The sequence below is a fragment of the Polyodon spathula genome, chromosome 13 (genome assembly GCF_017654505.1).
Source record: "Polyodon spathula isolate WHYD16114869_AA chromosome 13, ASM1765450v1, whole genome shotgun sequence".
NCBI lineage: Eukaryota > Metazoa > Chordata > Actinopteri > Acipenseriformes > Polyodontidae > Polyodon > Polyodon spathula.
The window spans coordinates 33659025-33678991 of record NC_054546.1 but is presented as its reverse complement, the minus strand read 5'-3'; the positions used below and the strand labels follow the sequence as shown (position 1 = coordinate 33678991).

General features: G+C 37.8%; 1 protein-coding gene across 2 annotated transcripts; it reads right to left on the bottom strand.

Annotated features, from left to right (window-relative positions):
- Window positions 1-1526: 1526 nt before the first annotated feature.
- Window positions 1527-19367, bottom strand: pla2g15 (phospholipase A2, group XV). 2 transcript variants are annotated; one of them, XM_041268840.1, is made up of 6 exons: window positions 19050-19367; window positions 15914-16070; window positions 12772-12890; window positions 6194-6292; window positions 5024-5248; window positions 1527-4756 (listed from the first exon to the last, which is right to left on the bottom strand). In XM_041268840.1, exons 1-6 carry the CDS (start codon window positions 19168-19170, stop codon window positions 4245-4247), a joined length of 1233 nt encoding a protein of 410 aa, XP_041124774.1. In that variant the 5' UTR covers window positions 19171-19367; the 3' UTR covers window positions 1527-4244. The 2 variants fall into 2 exon arrangements, with proteins under 2 accessions (XP_041124774.1, XP_041124775.1); XM_041268841.1 differs by lacking the exon at window positions 6194-6292.
- Window positions 19368-19967: the final 600 nt, after the last annotated feature.

Here is a 19967-nt window from a genome sequence, read left to right as displayed (position 1 = left end):
ACCAAGTTACAGTTTGAAATTGAGAGAAGACTAAGGAGAGACATAGGAAAGTGAGACTGAGATAAGTGTATGTAAAGGGTTACATTGTTGCTACTGAGTCACTGTGATCCATTAAAATCCAACAAGGCAATTCTGGGATCAATCATCTACTTGAAACTGGGCGAGCACTGGGTATTATTTGACAATGTATTTATTTGTATCTATTGTGTAATAGCTATTTAAAAATTATATTAATCAACTGAAAGTGAATTGACCCGGGTTTCATTATTCTCAGCCTTCAAACCAGGTGTGCCATTTTATCCACAGATTAAGCCTTTCCAAGTTTTTTTTTTTTTACAATAAGCGTTAAAAGAATCTCATTGCAAAACATGGAATGGTTAAAGCTGCTATTCATAGGTAGTCATAATTTTTACAATATTTTGCTTTATTAACACAAGGAATTGGCCAAAATGCTGATCTGTGATTTAGTTCAGGCTTTAGGAACAGCTGGCCTGTAACTGCATGTTTCTCTGTGCTTTCACGGAATCCATCATTCCACGTCAGCCTGGCTTGGTGCTTGGGTGTCTGCTCTGAGAACCTATGAGGGTGTTTTTAGGAACTGCAGGTCACAACCATCATCACAAGCTTACCTATCTTACACACATATTTACTGTATTGATAATCAATAACATATTGTTCTGTTTTCTTTTAAGAATATAGCTGATGATTTTTAAGATAGTGCTTGAGTTTTGTTTGTCGTCTTGATCTGTAAATTTGCTTTCAACCTTCTGATTAAAAAAAAATATATATCTGTGTAATAACTGTTGTGCAAATTGACTTGACAGTACCACTGTATCCTCTGGTACTGGAGAGATCCCAAAAAGAAAGTAACAAAACAAGTGATGTGTAGTTGCTTTCTGTTTGAGAAAAAAAAAAAAAAAAAAAAAAAAAACAAATTATTTTTTTTTTTGGTTTACTGTGAAAGTACATTTATCAAATCAGTAAATAAACATTGTGGGGCAGGTTTATAGTATCAGACATTCATACGCAAAACTTAAAATTACTGACATGACTGCATTGTGCAGACAATAATATAAAATTTGGCCCTCATAATCATGGATGCTACACAAGGTTTACCATATACAGTATGTATGCCACATTTCCAGATTTTCAAAGATTTTATGCATAGATGCATTATTTATTACCAGAAATAAGTAAACTGGTACAATGGCACAGATGAAAACATGGCATTTTTCATGAGGCATACGGAAATTGGCCAAATAATAATGTGAACAGCTACTGTTCATGCAGTGGGGCAGGGGAACAAAAAAAAACATGTGAATCCAACTTCTTGACAGTAGTTGATGACTCAGAAATATACAAAAAAGAGTTACGTCGGTAATTATTCCGTTGCGGAGCAGATGATTACCGGTAGTTCTAATTGATGCACTGGTTTTGAGATCAGCGTTCATGATCTGGATTCCACTGTTGCCACTGAATGGTGCTTAGCTTATTTATCATTTTAGAAAATAGGCATGAGGCACATGAAGGTGTAAAACTCTTTGTGCAAAAACCAGTAGAGGAAAGGGTCAATGGATACATAGTATAGCAAGTGTTCTTTTAAATACAGAGGTACAAAAACTGCTGCCTTTCTAGTGAAAGTGTTTTAGATGCTGACTGTTGTCACCCCAGTCCTAACAACACTGGACTGTATCCCAAGTTCTCCCACAACGTTCTGAAGCGAGTTCACAGGACTGGTCACTCGTTCATCCATCCTGGTAAATAAATCATTTCTGTACTGAACCATTATATTGAGTATAACTATTACGTGCAGCAAGGCAAGAGGTACAACTGGCTACAGAATAGAAACACATGTCCCCACATACCACTCTAAATATCACAGGAAGCTAGTATTGCAGCGTCACAAAAATATTTTTTTTTTTTTTTTTTTTTTATTTCTAAAATTCATCACATCCTGGTCTTGAATTAAATAAAAATGCATGGCACCACCATTATTCAACTTTTAGACTGATGAGTTTTTAAAAGGATCCCTGTGGCCTTAATGCTGCACTCAAACATGCATTCTATAAGTTCAACTGATACACCGGTGTTACAATTAACCTTTCCCCCTGCCCCAGTAGATGTAAGAAACCACCTTTGTTCTATGTGGTATTTCTTAGACCCACTAGGGGCAGAGTGTTGCAGGGGGAAAGGTTACACTGCTGTACCAATTGAACTTAGAGAAGACATGCCTGAGAGCTGTACTGACAGACTAAAGTACTTTTGAGTTTTCAGTCTCCAGGTTGTAATGTCTGCAACAGAAAACGATATTTAAAGCGATTCTAATAAAAAAGAATAGCATTTAAGATATACAAATTTGTTGCTTTTGTTATAAGGCAAGTTAAAACAGCCTAATAAAAGGACGACTGCCACTTTAATTTTCTTAAAGCGCTAGAAGTCAGATTATTCACCAACATCCAATTATAGCGATCATTGCTGATGAATTACTGCATTCCTCTTTGTGAAATAAGGCTGAGGTTCTGAGCGAGTTATTAAATGCAGGAATTCATAAGTTGCTGTGGGATTTGCACTAACCTATACACACTATCCAGTACAGTTAAAATGAACACAATGTCAAAGTGTAAGAGCTCTTTTGGCAGACAGTTAGCTTACAGTTTCAGTTCCCCTGAGAATTTGTAAAAGGCTAAGGATGAATTAATCTTCATACAAGGGTATTTCAATACACAGATAACTAGTACAGCCCACAGTATCATTTTCAAAATAATTTGAGCACTTAATATATCGGGGCTCTTTCATCGGGTATAACCCTAAAAGCTAATGTTTTGATTTAAAATGGATTTAAAAATGTTCTAATAATTTACACTTAAATAAATTAATACAATTGTGACAATATGGACACATTACAATTACAAGAAGCAAAACACAGTATTTTCTGCTAACAAATTTACGGGAAAACCTATTAACATTAAAATTATGATTTTACTGAATTTGTTTAATGCGTGACTTAAGGAATCGGCCACTGCAATTCTAAAAATAATAGCGACATCTTTGAAAAAAAACCATATATATTAAAAAACTAAATTAGTAAGTGAACACATTGCAAATTGTTTTTACTTTTTTTGTTTAGCTCTTAGTTTAGTTTGATCTTGGATGGTGAGGCAGCTACCCAAAACCCAAAAGTCTTCCCTTTTCACAGTGTCAGTACATAATGTACCTGAGTCTCTAATCAATGTTCAATCAAGACCTTCTATTCTGCTAACTGTCTTGCTGTGTTACTGTGGAAATATCTACTTGGCTGCTCCAGGGGAGGCTGTTGATTCTGGTAAAAGCTGTATATTAATATTTCAGCATGTGGGACTCCATCCTCTGGTACTGCGTGATGTATACACATGCATTTAAAGACTCTGTAAAGACAACTGATTTATATAGGAAAACATTTTCTACTGAAGCCCTCTACTCCATGCGGCTGTAATTCATAGATATTAGCGTGTGCTTTAGCAACCGGCTAAAATTGGAGCAACTATTTAGAATTAATTATTTTAAAGATATTTCACTAAATATAATAAAGTCAGCACTTTCATTAAACACATGAATCAGTTAAAATGATAACACTAAAACTGCTTTCTCTGAACACGCTCCATTGGATTGAGTCTTGCGACCATGTAAGAATGATGTCACCATTGGGCAGCATCCTTCAGGCCCTGTAGCTATTAAACTCGTTCCCATAAGAGGAAGGGACTTTTTTTTTTTTTTTTTCCCTAAGTATTTATCAAATTTTAGATAGTGTTCCCCCTACTTAATGGGGGGGTGGTGGTATCTCAATGGAGATTGGGCATTCCAAATTGGGAGAATGTAAAAAAAAAAAATAATTGGATACACTAAATAAATTAAAAAATAAATAAATGGCAGTTGCTGGCAATTTTTTTTGCAAGTTAGAAAATTAAACAAAATTCAGTGCATTGCTATAACATTTGTTAAGGACTATGAAGATGGAATTCCAAAAGGCTTGCAAAGGTTTGACTTAAATAGAGAGGCACACATGGTAGAGTATTGTAAGTTTTGGCAGGGTGGTGTGACCGGTTTGATAGAAGCCCAGGTGAGCTGGGTTAAAGCAAAGGCTGTGGGGTGTAATCCATAATTCTTGGGATTCAAACAGGACCAACTTCAATGCCAACAGGGCATTCTTGATGCAAGTAATTGGATTTGCAAGTGATAACACCTAGAGTTCAAAGAGGACCTACTTCTCAAGGTGTAAACAGCACCTGTTTGACATAGCTGATGGTAGTTAAGTTAGAAAGCATTGCAATGTGCTCGTTGCCCCTCAGCTCCTTGAGTTGGACTGTCTGTTTCTGCTGTCCAATCCAGCGCCTGCACTGCAGGGCACTCACCAGGTTAACTGTGCCATCCCCATCCCCAAACTGGACCTTGGGGTCCTTGTCAGGAAATTCAGAGTAGACGAATGATTCAGGAGTGTCAACCCCAGTCCCATACAGGCAGTGCACTGCCACCCTGGGGGCCTCGAGGCTGTATACCAGAGGCTCTGTGTTCTGGCGCATCAGCCAGCCATCTTGGAAGTTGATGTCATTGTAGAATTGCTGGTAGTCATGGAGGGTGTAGTTGGCCTTGGGAGTGATCACCAAGACTTGGTCCGCAGGCCAGGTGTTGTTGTAGGGCAGCAGCCAGTTGGTAGAGACGGCCGACCGCTGCTGGTCGCGAATCTTTAGATTGCTGATCACAGGGATCCGGTTGTTGTCTCCTGCAAGTGGACAACAGGGAAATAATTCTTATTTTTCAGATAGAGGACCAGGGTAGATCACGAACTCAATGCTTTTGTGGAGATTTATCAGTTACTATACACACACAAGGCAACAGACTGCTCATCATCTTTAGTCTGGAATACCAAAATCAACAGTAAAGCAATAAGGGGCAGATTATTCAGATTTTTAGCTAATATAAGAGGATGTTTTTGTTATTAAGTCTTCAAAAGAAATCGCTTAAGAGGATGCGCCTGGGAGTGTCGTACCTGTGGCCAGCACATGCAGCGTTTTGGCCACCCCCCCCCACGGTGGTCCAAGGGCCACATAGGTCTTGACGTAGTGATCCTTCCATGCCTGCGGCTGCTGGTTGAGAAAGTAGAGAGTGTACATGTTGCCCATGCTGTGAGCGATCAGGACCACTGGACCCCCAAATTTCTCTGCCATAACCTCAATCATCTTCTTCAGTGCTACAAAATAGTCATGGTTTTCATCTGCCAACAGAAGAGAAAGATTTAAAACCACTACTGCATAGAACCCAAACTCAACCATGGATACACAGCAAGTGTTAAAATAGGATTCAATGAAAGCTTGACAGCTCAGCCCCCAACACCTCACAGTGACATCACAGCTGCTCACTCTGCTTCCAAGCAGCAAACAAGTCCCCATTGCCAAGCATGGAAATGCAAACTTCAATTAAATACTCAGTTAAACAAAATATATAACAGGTTTTGTTTTCATAATGAACTTTGACATATTTATGTTATATTGAACCTTTTATCAGTATCAGTTATTTTCACTCACGAAGATGGTTATAAATAATAAAGTCTTGTGTGTTATTCCTTCATCCTCACTATAAACTATACAACAGGACACTGCTTTGCCATTGATTTCTATGGAAGTCAGATGTTCATTACACAGTTAACCAGGACCAGAACCAGAGGATACAGTTGGAAATTAAGTGGATACAGGAAAGAGACACTTCTTTATACAGAGTGCTGAGGGTATACAGAAATGGTTATCTAGTCATGTTACTGAGGCAGAGACACTTGGGTCCTTTAAGACCCAACAAAGATGACACTAATTAACAACTCCTGTTCTAAGATTACTACTGCTGATGATGATGAAGCTCCCTTGTTCCAACAATAATCCCCTCAACCAACAGGTTTAGGGCTTTATGGCTTTAAATAATTACCTTTTAACATTCCACAGCAAAGCCCTTCATCTCAATGTACTCCATGTTTGTAGAGTACTCACTATTGAAACCTGTGCAGGACTGCATGAAGTAACACCACTTTGACCATCTGTAGTCTAAGCTGAGAACACTACACTCACTTCATTTTTTGACTCAAACTAGATTTGAACCTTGGGCTCCAGAGATGAGGCCAGTAAACTGTCTCACTCCAAGGGTTTCTGCGAGTTTTAGGGTTTGCACTCACTCGGGGCTTTGCGCCAGTCGTAGGGAGCCCCTCGCACATCATCGTCCCGTGTGTACCCCCACTCCACCATGGTCTGCACCAGCATGTAGAAATAGATTCCTGAAAGAGAGAAGGGAGCTCACCTTTATCAGACATGCTAAAGGTACTCACTCTCCCTCCCCCCCCCCCCACCAAACCCAACCCCCACCTCATTTTATTTTGTGATTCTGTTTCTAGGTTTATTTTGTAACCATTACTTCAAAAAGTTAAATCAGAATTCAAAGGCAAGCATTGACCTTGGTCTGTTGCAGTGTATTTGAGTAGCATTAGGTAGTCCATGATTAGTCCAAAACAGGGTCTCTGAAGCCAGCCAAATAATAGGTATGGGTGGGTGGGAGTGTGCGCACTTGTGTATGTTCATGGGAGGGCTCAGAAACACCCCCAGCACAGGGTTATAAAAGGTCATCACTGTATAAATAGGCTGTCCCATGAAAGCCATTTCAGCCTTTGGCCTCTGGTAACAAGCAGATTTACTGACAAACTACTGCACCTATCCAGATGATCACTTCTGTGTGTCAGTCACTGGCATGTCCCAATCATTTTCCCATCATGTGAATGTCACAAGGCTAAATTAACCAGAGTTCATGGCTTTGACCAACTCTGCTATAATCTGAGAAGGAAGCTAGGCTTCCAAGGACAAAAATCAATTATCTACTGTAATGGTGCATGCCATTAACAATGTTTACCATCCCTCTTGTGTTAAAACCATGACACAGTGTTGAATACTAGTACATAGTTGTTTTTATATACAGTATTACAGGGGTAGCCAACCTTTCACAGACCAAGAGCCAAAAGAAATACAATGTACAGTGACAAAGAGCCACAAACTTTAAAAAGTGCTTAATTTAGCATTTCACTGTTATTTTTTACTACAATTACTATCACACACACACACACACACACACACACACTATTAAATGAAGCTGACCTATTTTTTCCAGTACATAAGTAATATTGCTATCCAAACAAATACATTTTCACTATATATAAAAGCATAGTTTTGTTTTATGTTTTTTCTTATTTGGGTGAGTAGCTAACTATCGTTTATTTTCTTATACCACATACAGGCAGGATCTGTCATCAGTGTGACTTTTGGCATTCTTTACTACTCACACTGTTCTGAATGCAGCTGTAGTTCAATGTCACATTTAGATCTGAGATGGATAGGTTCTACCGTGTGAGGTGAGAGCTGCAGGTCTGAAATTTGCTTTTGCAGTGGATTGTTGTTTGGACATAGGATAAAAATTACATCCCTAAGGCAAGTTTTCACAAACTCACCTTCGGAGTTGGGTTTTTTTTGCACGGGCAACGTTCCAGGCCACTTGTTAGGAGTAGGCTAGAGTCGCCGTCTCAGATTGTTTGGCAAATTTGGTCAACATTTGCGTCTGTTTATCCATTTGCTTTTTACTGTCAGCAGTCATTTTGACTGGTATATTTTAATGAGTACCGATATGAAAATGAAATACAAACTAAGATACAACTCAAAAGATGTATTCACGAACATAATATCTAACATTGGCACAGCAGAAACACCATATTTAAATGGAAATTAGCACATATAACGCATGACTATCGTGGAGGTTCTAGCGTTCACTTTGACATAAAACAAGTGCCCGGTTGCATAACTCCTTAAGTGAAATTCCACTTAATTTTCCCAAATGTTCTACTTAAGTAATATTTGTATTTAAGTATTTCCTTTAAGTTAGTTAACCATTGAACAAAACAACTTTTGGGTATAACTAAGTGAAAATACTTAACTGTCCTATTGAGGTCCCTTAAATCGAAAAAAAAAACGGTATGGCAGCGTTTTTGGAAATTGAAGAAGACAGAGCCACACTTATCAGAAGGATTTTCAGAGAGAAAATCCTTTGGATATAATGGATGACGAGCAATTAATAACATTAACAATATTGATTTGACCGAAATACTGTCTTTTAAATGTCTGTATAATGCTGGAAGCAGCTTAACAACCCCAAACAAGATGAAATCACGCATTGCTCCCTGTTCTTTAAATACTGCGGTAGCACTTTGTTGTTTCATAACTGGTGGCTTTTTATTACTATAAAAAATGTATACTTATTTAAAAAAAAAAAAAAAAAATCTGGTAGGTTGCGTAACATCTTAAGTGAGATTAATGGTTAATTCTGCTAAATACAAGATACTGCTCTCACTTTTGTTGCAAACACAGACATACAAATTGTTTAAACCAAGATGTTTCAAGTACATTCTTTGTAGATTTACCTGGTTTTTGTGAAGCTCTTCTGAAATCAGAATATATATCCTTTTTTTTTGTTTTCCATCTCGTGAATGCTGCGATTTACCGTTAAATTTCTTGCGTTCACACATTCAGTTATTTCTGCCAATTTCTTCCGCTTCATGGCAGTTGGCAAAATCGGACATTTGCCTGTTATTATTTGCTTTCTTTCATTATATTCCATCTGTTCAGTTTGGGTTTCTTTTTTTTATTTTTTTATTTTTTTTTTTTTTAAATCAGCCATTCCTTAACTGCCCAAATGTTGCCATGGAGAGGATTTACAAGTACAGTAAACCCTTTCCCTTGGCTAAGTGAAATACTTAATAATAAGATGTTTTATGCAACCGGGCACTGGCAAATAAGGCACGGGAGTTTTCCATTGCGTTCAACAAAAAAAATTAATTAATTACTCTCCCACTCCGGTAAGGTGGTTCGATATTCATCTTCATATTTTCTTTTTTGTAATTTTTCTACCATTATGAACAAAACAGAAGCCGGTCTTGTTCAAAGTGAAGTTAACGGTGAGTTGCTATGTAACAAAAAAGTGTTGCTACCACGCTGCTGATTGGCTAAGGTCAGAATAATAAATAAATACATAAATAAAAAAAATAAAACTTATTTATTGTTTAATGAAATATATGGGAAGTACGAAGAGCGCATTTTGACCACAAAAGAGCAGCATGCGTCTCGGGAGACGCCGGTTGGCCACCCTTGCAGTATTACTTTTTAAAATTATTATTTCAAATTATACATTTCCCCATAGAATATTAAATGAAGTGTGTAATATATTAAGACAACAGACTTAAAGCGACTTATTTATGCATTTATTGCCATCACTTTTTTTTTTTTTTTTTTAACTGCAAATCGTTTAAAGCTCATTTAAAGTAATTAAAGATGTATTTTTAGATTGACTAATCTTATTAGCTTTACAGCAGTATGGCAGCAAAGAAGGAATTCTGTGACGACAATACAAGTATTTTAGTAATACTAATATTAAACAATTTGCTTTTAAAAGAACGGAAAATCTGGGATTTAAAGGGCATGCCTCTGGGACTCAACCCCACTACCTTCCGTACTACAGGCCAGGCAGGCCCTGCACCGCTAAACAACACTGATGACCAGTATTCCTAAAGCGCTTCAGAACACATTGCAAAGTTTACAAGGAACTCATTATGTTACCTTTGCCATGTGACGCGGAAATACATTTTTAAACATAATCCTGATTGTGCTGACATTTTTAGTTACACATCATAGATCAATCTGAAATTAGGAAATTACATGGACTGCACCTAAATAAAAAGGGAACCATTCTACTTGGAGAAAAGATCCTCAAGCAGGTTCAGAAGCATTTAAACTAGAAAGGGAGGAGAAATCAACAAAAAAACAGAAGGGAGACCGCATCAAAACAAGGACAACAACTCAGGTAAGACAACCATTAAATGTATTTATCTAAATGCTAGAAGTATCAGAAACAAAATTTTAGAACTTGAAGCTACTGCACTAACAAGTAACTATGATGTGATAGGTGTTACAGAAACTTGGTTGTCTGAGAGTGATGGGGACGAATATAATATTTGTGGGTATACACTGTATAGGAAAGACAGGCAGGACAGAAGAGGTGGAGGGGTAGCGCTATACATAAGAAACAGTCTTGAAGCCCAGGTGTTAAACCTGGACAAAGAAAATAAAGCTGAATCAATATGGGTCAGAATAACGGACAAAAATTCAAAGGGCATAATAATAGCAGCCTGCTATAGACAGCCAGATTCAGAAAATAATCTGTTATACAATGACATTAGAAATGCGCGTAGCAAAGGAGAAGCCATACTAATGGGGGGGATTATACTTCCCCCATATAAAATGGGAAAACCCGGTGGGTAGCACGACGGACGAAATTGAAATGGTGGAAATGACAAATGACTGCTTCCTAACACAATTTGTCAAGGCACTGACTAGAGGGGAGGCATGCCTTGATTTAATCTTTTCAAATAACGAAGACAGAATAACTAAAACAGAGGTCAGAGAACCACTAGCAAACTCAGACCACAACATGGTCTCATTTGAAGTGCTTTTTAAAACCCCAAAAGTAATGACTAAAGCTAAGGTTTACAATTTTAGAAAAGCAAACTATGAAGGCATGAAACAGAGACTAACAGAAGTAGATTGGAGTAAAATAGAGAAAACATTCACAGAAAAAGGCTGTTCTTCAAAAATGTAGTACTAGAGGTGCAAAACAATTACATCCCAAAAGTAGACAAATCTAAATGTAAAACTAAATTGCCAAAATGGTTTAATAGGTCAATTAAAAAAAATATTCAGTGAAAAAAGGAAATTTACAGAGCGTTAAAAAGGGACCAAAAACAAAGTACACAGAAAGAGTACACGGAACTGCAAACGCAAGTCAAAAAGGAAGTTAGAAATGCCAAGAGAGAAATAGAAATGAACATTGCTAAGGGAGCTAAAACCAATTCCAAAATGTTTTTCCAATATTACAACAGCAAGAGAACATTCAAAGAGGAGGCTAAATGTCTAAGAGATACAAATGGCAAAATCATAGATGAAGAAAAAAAAAAAAAAGCAAATATATTAAATGATTACTTTTCACAAGTTTTTACAAAGAAGGATACGGACAACATGCCCCACATGCCAACCTGTTCCTATCCAGTTTTAAATAACTATAGCATAACCGAGGCAGAAGTGTTAAAGGGACTAGGAGCTCTTAATGGGCCGGATGAGATCCTCCCAATAGTACTCAAAGAAATGAAAAAAGTTATTTACAAACCACTAACCAAGATCATGCAACAGTCTCTTGACACAGGGGTTGTACCGACAGACTGGAAAATTTCAACTGTAATACCGATCCACAAAAAGGGAAACAAAACTGAACCAGGTAACTACAGACCAATAAGCCTGACTTCTATTATATGCAAACTTATGGAAACTATAATAAGATCCAAAATGGAAAATTACTTATACGGTAACAGTATCCTGGGAGACAGTCAACATGGTTTTAGGAAAGGGAGATCGTGTCTAACTAACCTGCTTGATTTTTTTGAGGAAGCAACATCTATAATGGATAATTGCAAGCATATGACATGGTTTATTTAGATTTCCAGAAAGCTTTTGACAAAGTCCCAACTAAAAGATTAATTCTCAAACTGAACGCAGTAGGGATTCAAGGAAACATATGTACATGGATTAGGGAGTGGTTAACATGTAGAAAACAAAGTACTGATTAGAGGAGAAACCTCAGAATGGAGTGAGGTAACCAGTGGAGTACTCAGGGATCAGTATTAGGTCCTCTGCTATTCCTAATACATTAATAATTTAGATTCTGGTATAGTAAGCAAACTTGTTCAATTCGCAGACGACACAAAAATAGGAGAAGTGGCAAACACTGTTGCAGCAGCAAAGGTCATTCAAAATGATCTAGACAAGATTCAGAACTGGGCAGACACATGGCAAATGACATTTAATAGAGAAAAGTGTAAGGTACTGCATGCTTGAAATAAAAATGTGCATTATAAATATCATATGGGAGATACTGAAATTAAAGGAGGACTCTATGAAACAGACTTAGAAGTTTTTGTTGACTCAGAAATGTCTTCATCTAGACAATGTGGGGAAACTATAAAAAAGGCTAACAAGATGCTCGGACACATTGTGAAAAGTGTTGAATTTAAATCAAGGGAAGTAATGTTAAAACTGTACAATGCATTAGTAAGACCTCATCTTGAATATTGTGTTCCGTTCTGGTCACCTCGCTACAAAAAGGATATTGCTGCTCTAGAAAGAGTGCAAAGAAGAGCGACCAGTATTATTCCGGGTTTAAAAGGCATGTGATATGCAGACAGGCTAAAAGAATTTAATCTATTCAATCTTGAACAAAGAAGACTACGCAGCGACCTAATTCAACCATTCAAAATTCTAAAAGGTATTGACAATGTCAACCCAAGGGACTTTTTCGACCAGGGGTCACAAATGGAGATTAGACAATGGGGCATTCAGAACAGAAAATAGGAGGCACTTTTTTACACAGAGAATTGTGAGAGTATGGAATCAACTCCCCAGTAATGTTGATAAAGCTGACACCCTGGGATCCTTGAAGAAGCTGCTTGATGAGATTCTGGGATCAATAAGCTACTAACAACCAAACGAGCAAGATGGGCCGAATGGCCTCCTCTCATTTACAAACTTTCTTATGCTCTTCTTATGTTCTTAAAATCAAGGGCAGAGTAAAAAAAACAGCAGCAGACTTAAGTGGGCCTGAGTGCCCCTTACTTACCCATGCTGCGTTTGCTGGGGTCAAGATACTCGAGGGGGAAGGTCTGTCCGAAACCCGGCACCCTCACATCCACTCCTGGAGGGGACTCTGTCATCTTGGTGGTGTGGTTATACACCAGTCTGAATGGGGAAAGGGACAACAAAACACACCACACTCAATTGATGTCTGATTATGTTCCATTATGCGCTGGCCAACAACCTGGAAAACCCCCTAGTCTGTAAATGTATGTGGTCATAGGTTGTCATGTGATTCACTACTAGACCTATATAAGCTATGTGACAGTAGCACGCAACTATTCGGCAATACGTGTCTAACGATACACTAATGTCATGATACACTACTGTCACAATACGTATTGAGATATGCAGGCTGTGATGGTCCTGATGGGTTACTCGTATGCTGCATAATATGATCAAATGATCATTTAATTAAGTAATATTTTGTTAAGACAAAAATGAATTGAGTTAGAGAGAGTATGTATTAATTATGCATTAGATCTCAAACCCCAGTGCACTAAAACGGCCATTTTTAAAATAACTTTGAAACAGGCTTTAAAAAGTTCCAAGTGTAAAAGTGAACAATGAAAAGAAATTACAGGTACGTTATTTAAACAGTTGTAGAAACACGTGGGGATGTAGAATGCTATATTTTTCAGAACCTCGCTACTTACTCTTTAAGATGACTTGAAATATATAACTTAGTTGTTGGTTGCAGTTTTGTAAAATGAACACATTTGACCTCTTCTAAAACATTGGATTTCATTAAAATATGGTCCTAAGTGGCTTTAAGATGTTTTATATATACAGTTTAGGATCTATAAGTTCCCTACAAACTACTAACAAAGGGAAATCATGCAATCTGAACAGTCACGTAACATCCTTTACTTTCATGACTGTGGTTTGAAAATTAAAAATGTGAAGTTCCACTGTTTACTGACCAGGGAGGAACTGAACAAGGTTTGCAAAAGTTTTTTTACCCCACCATCTCAGCTCATTTCACCCTATATGGAATCTGGTAGACAGATCAGATCAGGGTTATCTTGTACACAATCTTTGGCTCAGACTGTAAATAACTTCATTACAGACGCATGGGGTTTTGATAAAACACAGAAACTCGCATGACAGCCCTGTGACAGGCAACAATCTGTTTAGAGTCTTGCTGTGGGTTACCAAACCAATATTAGTTTTTTTCATTAGGTTATCATGACAGCATGATCCTATTCAATGACATGAACCCAAAAATGACCTAGAGACAATGCAGATACAGTCACAATAATACACAAATTACATGTTAAGAGTCAGACAATTTCTAATAAAATGAGACCTGAGGACTCCTGGGTTACCCAGTTTCTGAACTGGTTGTGACATTGCTCAAATCCTGCTAGCCATCCCTGGTTTCTTCATTGACATATATTCCCCCACCACGGGTAAAAATGCAAAACCAGTGCACACACATACAATGAAAAAAATGCACTTTGAACTGTCTATTAGGGCCTGGGTTTGGTGGGAGATTTTGGAAAATATAAGGCAGTTTAGTGTGATCATCATGCACACTGTGTGCGACACAAACAGAGAGTGCACATTCTGAATGAGGACCCGCGTTGGAGCAATGAGGGGAATGAAAAAGTAAATCTTCACGACCAATATTACATGCACAGCATATGTAATAACTCACAAACACTGTTGATTCAATAACCAACCAACTTTAATCTACACGTCAGCTTGTGGACATACAGCAACAGCTGTACTTGACTCTGACTGGCAACAACAAATGTAAAATAAGAACCAGTGCTCCACCGCACTATAAAGCATAAGCTTATACTCTCAATGGCTCATATCTGACATGCTTCATCATTTATAAGCTAGAGGGATATAGTTAGATAGAAAACCCCTAGTCTGCAATGTCTGGAAATCTTGTGGTCATATGACATGAGTTGTCTGTATGTGGTGTGCAACTATTCAGAAACAATCAGGAAAAATCAAAGGATCTCAGGGACTTCATAAGGGACAGGATAGCGGGTGTCCAGCATGTCCATCAATACAGTCTTCCAGGTGCTCCTGGAATGGCAACATTTGCAGAAATACAGCACTGGACAACTCTGGTGACAAGCGGATTGTGCACAGTGAGCTACATGGTTCTACTCACTAATAAGGGAAATTCATGCTTTGGCTAATCGGTATTGGCCCAGAAAATTAAAGGTGGACTTTATATTTTTTTTTTGTGAAAGAACGTTGCAAAAACTGCCAATACATAAAGGCCTTGAAAATATTTGTTAACAGATCATTTTTACTGTTAGGAAATTGAAGCTCAAAATGCGACAACAATCTTGATGTTGTAAATCATACATGCAAAAGGGATTGTTGTTACAATAAGTTTGTGTGGCCCAACTTATCAAATGTTGTAGAAAAACATACACAGTGTGTACTTTGCTCTTCAGTAAACATATGCATACATCTATGGAACAAACCAGCTGAAATCATTTGTATTTATATTATCCATTTTACATTGCAGATTAACTCAGCCATGATTTTTTAAAGAACTGTCTTATCTATGATAGTATTTAAAACATTAGCCATATAATTTTGCAAGTGTTTGTCCTTTAGCTGCTGTTTACACAGATATCTCTACCATTCTCCACAGATTGAGTTTATAAAATAGGCTATACAGCGTGGTAGTTTTCTCTAGTGGTCTGGATATATTTTAGCATTAACTATCTCTACTTACTTTACTATAAAATACCTGTCTATTCCTTTCGTGCCACCAGTTGAAAGGGAGTTACACCTGTGCTTTCGCAGGATGTACCAGTTTTGTGTCTGTTGTTCACAAAAACATAATGACAAGTTTTACAAACAACGAATCCAGTCACATGTTCATTATTTTCATTTGCTACGATTCCAAAATAATTCCACCCTTCTGATTTACCTCTCTTCTGCGGAATCAAATTCAGACCTGAGCCCGACATCTTCTGACCCAAACCGCAAACCGTAAAAAAGTTGGACCTACAACTGCTAAGATGTGCAAAACTTAACATGTTGCAATGGGAAGTGTTACAATGCTGCACATTACACACAAAAAAAATCTTCTTGGGCGTTAAGTGGGTTAAAATGAATAGATCTAATACTTTTAATAATCTCTACCTTACCGAATGTTATCAATCCAGCAGTCAATGACAAGTGGGAGGAGTAGCTCCAGATTCAGCCAGAGGGTGAAGTAGTCCTCGGTCTTCTTGGAGCACATGTAGTGCACCACACTGGGCTTGTCCAACTTGGCTTCCAGCTGGTTACCCAGGTCACCCGGGACTGCGAGACAGACGGACACAAGTCAGGACTTCCAAACCAGGCACTGGCAATGTCAATGAATGAGGTGCACAGAACATGCCATTACAGGACATCTAAGGACATCACAGATGCAAAAAAATGTCCATCGGTTGGATGAGTTATATACTGTACAGCACATTGAGATTTCCCCTTACAACACTTTGCCCCCAGTGGATGAAGGAATACCACTTGTTTTACTTCTTACTGATGTCTTTTTTTACATCTACTACTAGGGGTAGTGTTGCATGAGGGCAAGATGAGGAATCTCTCCTGTACCAGCTGTATTTGGAAAGAAGACATGTTTGAGAGCTCTAATGAGGTCAAAGGGGTCTTCATAAACATTAAAGCCTCAAAAAGTTAACAGGTCAATAATGGTAATAAGACTCATAATGCTCCTAATAGGTAACAAGTTCAGGTGCGTCTTATTAAACTCTTAGTAAAACCAGGAATGAATCAAACTGCTATGCAACAGGAGTCTTATTTCCATCCCTGTAGGGTGTGATGACCAAAACAGACAATTCTAACTGAAGTGCAACAAGTCCTAAAGGGTTTGGGGAATGTTTGGGCGAAATGCTTGTGTTGCCGCTGAGGTAGTTTAGTTAGCTTATAGTTTACTTTGTGGAATGTGCACTTTCTTCAAGTCTGTAGTGCAGTGCTTCCCTCTCTGCTGAAGGCTTGCTGGTTATTCCCTTTATGGGATGTTCACTATTAGTTGCCAAGTTATTCCAACTTCCCCATATTATATAGCAAGCCGGATTAGTCACGTCTGGTTTGGGATGGTTACAAAACACCATCTGTAGCATTCAGGTCACAGAACAGGTTCAGTCACTTCCATTCCTTAAAAATCATCAACAAAATGATCTTGGAAACTCCCTTTAAGAACCTCTCTGGATTTGAGCAACCAGCTAGAATACAAAGCAGGTGATTTTTTTTCAAATGATGTCCAATGAAATATTACCACCAGGAGCTACGATCCATAACCACCAATAATTAGAAATGAGCATAGCTAGTAGCAAAACATTTAAATAAAATTGTGCATGCCAAGTTATCAAATTCAAATATAAACCATAAAATACAACACAGGGCAGTGGCACAAAAAGACGTGTCACTAATGTGCATTGTTCTATCAGTATGAAAAATAACTGGTGAAAAACACCAAACACCAAAAAGGAACGATGCACCTCTGCAGAAGACGGACATCTTTATTTATGAAACCACTGCTATATGTGAAATCTATTCTTAAAAAAAAAAAAACACACACACACTTAAAAAGGAGGCAGTAAGAGGTTACTGCCTTCTCATGGGCTATATCTTTTCAAAATGGTTAGCAGGGAGATAACAGACAGGATCAAATAAACTGTAACTAACTGTATCCGTATTTATTATGCAGACATTGACCTTACCTTACAATTGTTTCCAACAGGTTTTATATAAAGGAACTAGTTGGAATGTACATTTAAATTAAAAAAAAAAAAAAAAAAAAACACACACACACACACACACACACACACACACACACACACACAGAGCCAGGCTATGGGGTCTGGGATTGGTCCATTTAAATGGGAGATATCAAAAACAAAAGCCAAGTTTCAAGAAGCCATTGGGGCAACCTTGCCCAGCACAAAGCAAATAGGCACAACTGTAAAACCGATGGGGGCCAAGGTTGCCCAATTGTTTCTTCTAACTTGTATCAAAAACACAAGCTAAGTTAGAAGAAACAATTGGGTTTGTGTTTTTCAGGCACAACAAAAGGGGATCGAACTTGCATAAAAAAGCAAGCCAAGTTAGTACTATAGAAACAATTGGTGGCAACCTTAGTTGACCCCACCGCTTTTACAATTGTACCTATTTGCATTGTGCTCGGCAACGTTGCCCCATTGGTTTCTTGAAACTTGGTTTGTGCTTTGTGGTATCGCCACTTGAAATGGCTGGGTGTTATCGGATCAGATTGTAAACATCTTGAGAACAGCTTTCACGTGATTCCCACCTGCAATCATATGACAAACCTTGACACATCCTGTAGCCGGGCTGCCTCTCTGCCATTACCTCTGGACGCACAAGTCACCACCCAGTTGAAATACTTTTTATATTGTTATTGCCATCATCCTTCATTTGACGGTAGTATACTGTTAGCGTCATTTAAAGCCAATCAATTTCACTCTCGTGGAGAGAAATCTTTGTTTGCTTTTCTGTAGTTTTAAGGTCTGCGTTTAATAAAACACTTGAAAAAAGTGCGCTAAAAAGTATTTGAAAAAAGTGCGACATTATATATGTATGTACACACACACACACACACACACACACACACACACACACACGAGAACACCTGGTGTACAAAGGGAATTGTATGGTTAAAGCGCACATTTTGTTTGTTTTAGAAAATAAAATCTACAAACAAGTGTGTGTTTTTAATACAAAAGCGTTTGTTTTGTTTGATTAAACGTAGACCTGTGCTCGTATATGCATTAACGTTACGTAAAACAATAAAAAAAAAGCACTCCAGACCTCTTATAATACGACTGTTTACGTAACTATTCTATTGTTACATAATATTATTCCATTGTTATCTGCAATTGTTATACATTAGGCTCATAATTAATAACATTAAGCTATGTATATTACTACTATAACAACAATGACCAAAGCATTCTAATTACAACACAAAAATAATAATAACAAACATCATGCCAATTATATAATACACGTATACAATATTTATGTACCTTTGGCATATATCTTATTATTATTATTATTATTATTAAAAAATAAATAGGAAATTATCATAGTAAACAAAAACACATTGTAAAGTCCAAGTATTCGAGGGGTAACTTTTGTTGTGTGCGGTACAGACTACACATTGTAGATAATAACATATTGCTTCATATATTTATTGTGCGTTTATATGTCGATGAGACTGTACAATAACAACTGAAAATAACATTTAAAATGAAGACTTACTCAATACGACTGGCGGTCGCTTCTGACAGGTCTTGCCGGTGCATTTTTTAACAGGACTCCCAGAACAGAAGAGGAGAAGGGGGTAGACAGAAACGAGTAACAATCCACAGAGGGAAACCATTTCTTAAGCGCATAACGTATTATTTCACAACTGGCTCAGGGTGAAATCAAGAGTCCCGTCGTTTATTTAAGTTCTGTTGCTCTCTAGAGCTACAAGTAACCAAACTGTAACAACCACAGTTAAATTTGCAATGTAACCAACCAACACAAAACCGAAATTGACATCCAGGGCAGCCAGGCTCGACTGAGCCAGCTTAGATATCATCGAGTTGGTGGGGGTGGGAAAGGTTGAGCAATCAACACAGACACACCGAACAGACAGCTGATGTGGTAAAGAAAGTGGAGGAAACATAAGGGTGGCCAAATCTCACGAAGAACTAAACTAGCTAGTTGGAGCTGCGTTTCTGGGTTAGCCATGTTTGTGCAAATAATTTATTTATTTATTATTTTTAATTTTACCAAGTTGGGCAATTCAAAACTATTTGGAGACAGTTGGTTTAATGTAGGGAAAATTGCTGGAAAAGGACCCATACAGCAATTTGCTTGAAAAATTACCAGACAGCTTTACCTGAGAGTTGTGTTGTGTTTATGGGCTTCATAAAAACGTAATGAACTTGCTGTTCTTCAGATTGAGAATTGAGATGTATGTTTTTAAATGCTTGTGATCAGTGTTGAATCAGAAATGCAGGGTTACTATATGACTCTATGTCCACATGGGACAGTTCAGGCTTTTCAAGCCAAACGCGAACTTGTTAATAATAAAAGTGGACTATGGCGACTATGAGCTGTATCAATCATTTGTCTGCTGAATATGCAGTAGTTCTCAGTTTTAGTCAGCTCTGGGCATTAACGGTTTAC